Source organism: Rhinolophus sinicus, chromosome 16 (genome assembly GCF_057876585.1).
Source record: "Rhinolophus sinicus isolate RSI-liver-muscle chromosome 16, RSI-T2T, whole genome shotgun sequence".
In the NCBI taxonomy this organism is placed as follows: domain Eukaryota; kingdom Metazoa; phylum Chordata; class Mammalia; order Chiroptera; family Rhinolophidae; genus Rhinolophus; species Rhinolophus sinicus.
Window position 1 is genome coordinate 88,884,596 of NC_142516.1, and position 5,574 is coordinate 88,890,169.

Sequence of the window (5,574 nt, forward strand, 5' to 3'; positions counted from 1 at the left end):
GTACAGACAGATACATGTACAAACATACACAAATGTGCGTTCACATGTAGGTGCACATGTATGGATACATGTATACGTACACATGAACCTGTGCATATATGTATGCATACATATACACCGACTCATGTACACATGTATGTATAATGCATAAGGGAATATATGTACAGGACCACATGCACACAAACACATGTACATGCACCCTTTACAACATGCACTCGCATGTTCATGTGCACATATTCAGATGCACATGAATTTGTACACACACATACACACATACGGTACCTGTGTAAGTGCATGTATGCAAGTACATAATGTATGCATGTGCACACACATTTACACAAAACAAAAGTACGTGGCGCATGTGCATTCAAGTAAGTACATCCACACATGTATACACAGAAGCATGTACACCTGCATACATGTGCAAAACACATGTGTAAAAAAACACATGTAGGCTTGCCCATGTGCACATGCACATGTAAACAGCGAGACATATACATATCAAAAACCTACAGGCACACATATATATTCATACACACATGTATAGGCAAGCAGCCAGAAATGTACATGCACACATGCTCAGCTATACACACATGGACATGGACATGCACACACATTTCCTAATACACAGGAGTGCATTTACACGCATGTATGTGAGTATGCACATAGTTGTTCCTGGGCACACATATACAAGCACACATATACACATGCACACCCACACGTGTACATGTGCACACATGCAGCAGTGTCATGAAGACACATGGACACGCATGCCCACGGGTAATTGTGCAACACAGTTCATGTGGGAAGTGGGACAACAGCAACCCAATGACACTCTTTTAACCCCCAAGCACAAGGACACCAGCCCCTTTGGGCTGTTCCACTACACCTCACCTATCTCACCTGTATTAACAAGTGTGATCTCTTACAGGCTGGCAGTCTGAGCAATGGGAGACTGGAGCCGATTGGAGAAACTATTGGATGCCGCACAGGAGCACTCCACGGTCATCGGCAAGGTCTGGCTGACAGTCCTATTCATCTTCAGAATCTTGGTGCTGGGGGCTGGTGCGGAGGACGTGTGGGGAGACGAGCAGTCAGACTTCACCTGCAACACGCAGCAGCCGGGCTGCCAGAACGTCTGCTATGACAAGGCCTTCCCCATCTCCCACACCCGCTTCTGGGTGCTCCAGATAATCTTCGTGTCCACGCCCACCCTCATCTACCTGGGGCACGTGCTGCATATCGTGCGCAGGGAACAGAAGAAGAAAGAGAGGGAAGAGCAGCTGAAGGGAGACAGTGACCACGGCCAGGACAGGCCCCTGGTGCAAGACGACCGGGGCAAGGTCCGCATTTCCGGGGCCTTGCTCGGGACCTACGTCTTCAGCATCATCCTTAAGATGCTGTTTGAGGTGGGCTTCATCGTCGGTCAGTACTACCTGTATGGCTTTCAGCTGAAGCCACTCTACCACTGTGACCGGTCGCCCTGCCCCAACACCGTGGACTGCTTCATCTCCAGGCCCACGGAGAAGACCATCTTCATCATCTTCATGCTGGCCGTGGCCGGCCTGTCCCTCCTTCTCAACGTGCTGGAGCTCTACCACCTCGGCTGTACGAAGCTTGAACAGGGCATAACCTATCCTGTTAGCCCAGACCCCCCTAAATCCAGGATGGGGCCACAAAAGCTGACGGTGTGAGCCCACCCCTCCAATCAGTGGGCTCCAGCTACCGGTACCATCATCCAGTCAGATCTGCACACTCTGTGAAAAAAGGTCACACGTGACTACATTCACAGAGCCCAAGTCCCTTTTTTAAATTCTAAATCGTTTCTGATACAACCAGTCACTTTCTTCTGTTTAAACTTTATTTTACTGAGTTACTCTTTTTTTCACGAAATTGACCAAAAAAGGCACTGTAAGTTTAAAAAGAAAAGAAAAGGGGACAAAAAGAGAAACGAAACAAGCCAGAATATTCTCATATCCCCTGATTTTCCCTGATCTAGTCACTAGTAAGTGGCTAGATCGTAGATTTCACATACAAGAACACCTAAAATAAGAACTACGAACATAATTCAAACATCCTTTAAAAAAATTACTCTAATGAGATTAGGTGTCTTTTTGTTTAGGCTTCCCCACCCGACATATAACTTTCTTTAATTCTTTAGTATAACTGAATAAAATCCTTTTTCCGAAGGTTTTTCTTTTCAGTTTCTTCTTTTGCAATATGTAACAACTCCTTAAAAAATCTACTGCATCAAAATTACAAGAACTTTAAATTTCTTGTGTATATTCCAATATCGTCCACAATCAAATGCTCTTAAGTGTTTTAACTACAAGAGTAAAATTAATTACACAGTTCACACAGAGTTAAACCTGTTTTGCCAGATGCCCTAATATGTCAGACTCTCCTAAAGCTGACGAACTTATTACCTTTCCAGTATTCTAAGAGGTAACCTAGGGCCGGCCCGGTGGCTCAGGCGCTTGGAGCTTCATGCTCTAACTCCAAAGGCTGCCAGTTCGATTCCCACATGGGCCAGTGGGCTCTCAACCACAAGGTTGCCAGTTCAATTCCTCGAGTCCCGCAAGGGATGGTGGGCTCTGCCCCCTGCAACTAAGATTGAACACGGCACCTTGAGCTGAGCTGCCTCCCGGATGGCTCAGTTGTTGGTTGGAGCGCGGGCTCTCAACCACAAGGTTGCCAGTTCAATTCCTCGACTCCCGCAAGGGATGGTGGGCAGCGCCTCCTGCAACTGAAATTGAACACGGCACCTTGAGCTGAGCTGCCGCTGAGCTCCCGGATGGCTCAGTTGGTTGGGGCGTGTCCTCTCAACCACAAGGTTGCCGGTTCGACTCCCGCAAGGGATGGTGGGCTGTGCCCCCTGCAACTAGCAATGGCAACTGGACCTGGAGCTGAGCTGCGACCTCCACAACTAAGACTGAAAGAACAACAACTTGAAGCTGAACAGAACCCTCCACAACTAAGACTGAAAGGACAACAATTTGACCATTGTTCCCCAATAAAGTCCTGTTCCCCTTCCCCCAATAAAATCTTTAAAAAAAAAGAGGTAACCTAACAGAACACAGGTGCGGGAGGTCTGGGGTCAGGTTAAGGAAGGATTGACCCCAAAAGACACCAGGAAACGGATCCGTGAGATGACTGTTTGTATCTCAACTGTGTTAGTGGAGACACAGTGGAGACAGTTTTCAAAATTTATTAACTGCGACTTAAAATACATTTATTTTATCGTGTTACTTACAAGCCAGCAAAGTTGCTTGAAAAGGAAATATGTGTGTGTGCATATATATGCATAAGTACAAACATGTATATGCTCGCTGGATACAAAACTGAAACTTAACACAAAGTACTGAATGTTCAGTTTGATTTACTTGATCATCCTACATTTAATGAACATGTATTACAGTTGAGATCCGGTCTGAGACTAAGCTGAGGAAGCAGAGGGGTCAGTAAAGGTTCTCCACAAGGGGTGAAAAGGCAGAGAAGTAAAAAGGAAGATGGCACTTGAATTTCACCCCGTTTGGACTAGCTGCCACAAGATCTGCTGGTGGGCCTGGTGGGGACTGGGATCCCACCTCACCTCTGTGCCTGGGGGACGATCCCTGTGTAGGTGACACTACCCACAGGGAGGGTCTTAGCTCCTTGGTGCTGCTGTAACAAATCACCACAGATTCAGTGGCCTAAAGCAACATGATCTCTCCTCAGCCAGTTGTGGGGGCAGGTGGCTGCGGTCAGGGTCACTGGGCTGAAGTCCAGCTGTTGGCAAGGCTGATTCCTTCCCGGCCCCCGAGAGGACCCCCTCCTCTACCACTTCTGGAGGCGGTGGCCTTCCCTGCTCCTGGCCACATCACTGCAGTCAACGTCCACTTCTGTGGTCACATCACCTCCCCTGTGCGACTGTCAAATGTCCCTCTGTCCCTCTTACAAGGGCACAGGTGGTTACATTTAGGGCACACCGGTCACCCAGGATCACCTCCCCATCCCACCATCCTCAACTTAGTCACTTCTTCTAAGTCCCTGTGGCCATATCAGGTCTCCTTCTCAAGTGCCAGGGACTAGGATGTGACGTCATGGGGGGCGGTAGTCAGCCCAGCACTGAGGAGTCGGTAGTTTGGACGGAGAAGCACTTTTCATGCCCTGCCTTACAGCCGTGTGCTCGGGCCAGTCCTTCCTGCCCACTCATGCGCAGTGTGATGCCAATGCAGGTGTGACGTTAGGACAGGTGACAGCTCGGAAGGGACTGAACTAGCTCACCCAATCCAGTGAACAGATGGTGTGGCATAAATGAAATGTTACTGGAAGCACAACTTTTAAAAGGGAGGGTGGGGTGCAGCCAGGCCCTGCTCCTCTGTGGGGCCCACACAGTGCCCAGGTAGCCTTCAGGTCACACAGAGGAGACGGATGGGGAAGTACCCCACAAAGGCAACCTGGGGCCCCGGGCCCTCACTCTGACAGTGACCAGCTCCACCTCAGCTCCCGGTGGCCTCGGGCAGGTCATGCATTCTTCCATCACACGCTCATCCCTGGGGCTTGAGGGCTATTAACAGAGCCCCTTGTGGTGACAGCAAGGGGGACCCTCTGTCCAGGTAGTAGTGACAGATGCCAATGGCTGCTCCCTCTGAGGTACTGCTCAGCCTAGAATATCTGCTTACGGACAAAAAGGCAGCCTGAATATCCGTCTAGGGACAGTTTGGCTGGTCAATAAAGCAGGAAATGGAAGCTGTAAGAAAATTCATACCCCTGACCCCAGCCCAGACTCAATACAGCTATTTTTATTTGTAGTTCAAAGGGAAATGTGTCTGGGCACACATCAGATTCTCAGCTAGTGTTTACTGAATAAATTAATGAACGAATATGGTTGTCTTCTCATCTAAATTCTGACTCTGTGTGTTCTCTGCAGATACAGAATAGGGAGAGGGCAAAAGAAGGAATGCCACAATTCCAGTGTAGACCACTTCCCGACACAATGCACTACCTGCAGTGTTTCTTCTGGGCCCTCGCTGTGGGTGTGTCTGGTTCTGTGTGGATTGCTTGAGGCATACGGGCAGTGTGTCCATTACCTGTTGCCACACAAGCAGTTACTCAAAAGTCAGTAACAGGAACCACACGCAGGCATTCTACTACTTAGTGTCAGAGGGTGGGGAGTGGCTGGGTGGGACCTTTGGTCACCTCACAACATTGCAGTGGCCTCCCCACCGAGTGAGTGATCACGAGAGAAAGCAAGGGGTAGCTGCCATTCCCCTGGGCCAGGCATCAGCGGCCAAATTGTGTCACTTTCGACACGTTCTGTGTGTTATGAGCGAGTCACTTAGCCTATGCAGGCTCAGCTGCGGGGGAGTCGGGATAAACTTCTGGGGACAAGCGGGTCACAGAATTTGTGGACATATTACAAAACAGTACAGCCAGTCATCATCATAATGAAAGAACCGCTTCATTGGCCGGCCCCGTGGCTCAGGCGGTTAGCTCCGTGCTCCTAATGCTGAAGGCTGCCAGTTTTCCATTGGTTTCCGCTTCTCTGTAGCTGCAGGTATGGAGAACACATGTGAACTCCTTCTTTCTTGT

At 49.0% G+C, this 5,574-nt stretch overlaps 1 protein-coding gene across 1 annotated transcript; it reads left to right on the top strand.

The window, feature by feature from the left end:
- Positions 1–947: 947 nt before the first annotated feature.
- LOC141571256 (gap junction alpha-3 protein-like) lies at positions 948–1,780 on the top strand. The gene is given in 2 exon segments (XM_074331509.2): positions 948–1,665; positions 1,668–1,780. Coding segments are annotated over 2 exon segments (831 nt in total).
- Positions 1,781–5,574: the final 3,794 nt, after the last annotated feature.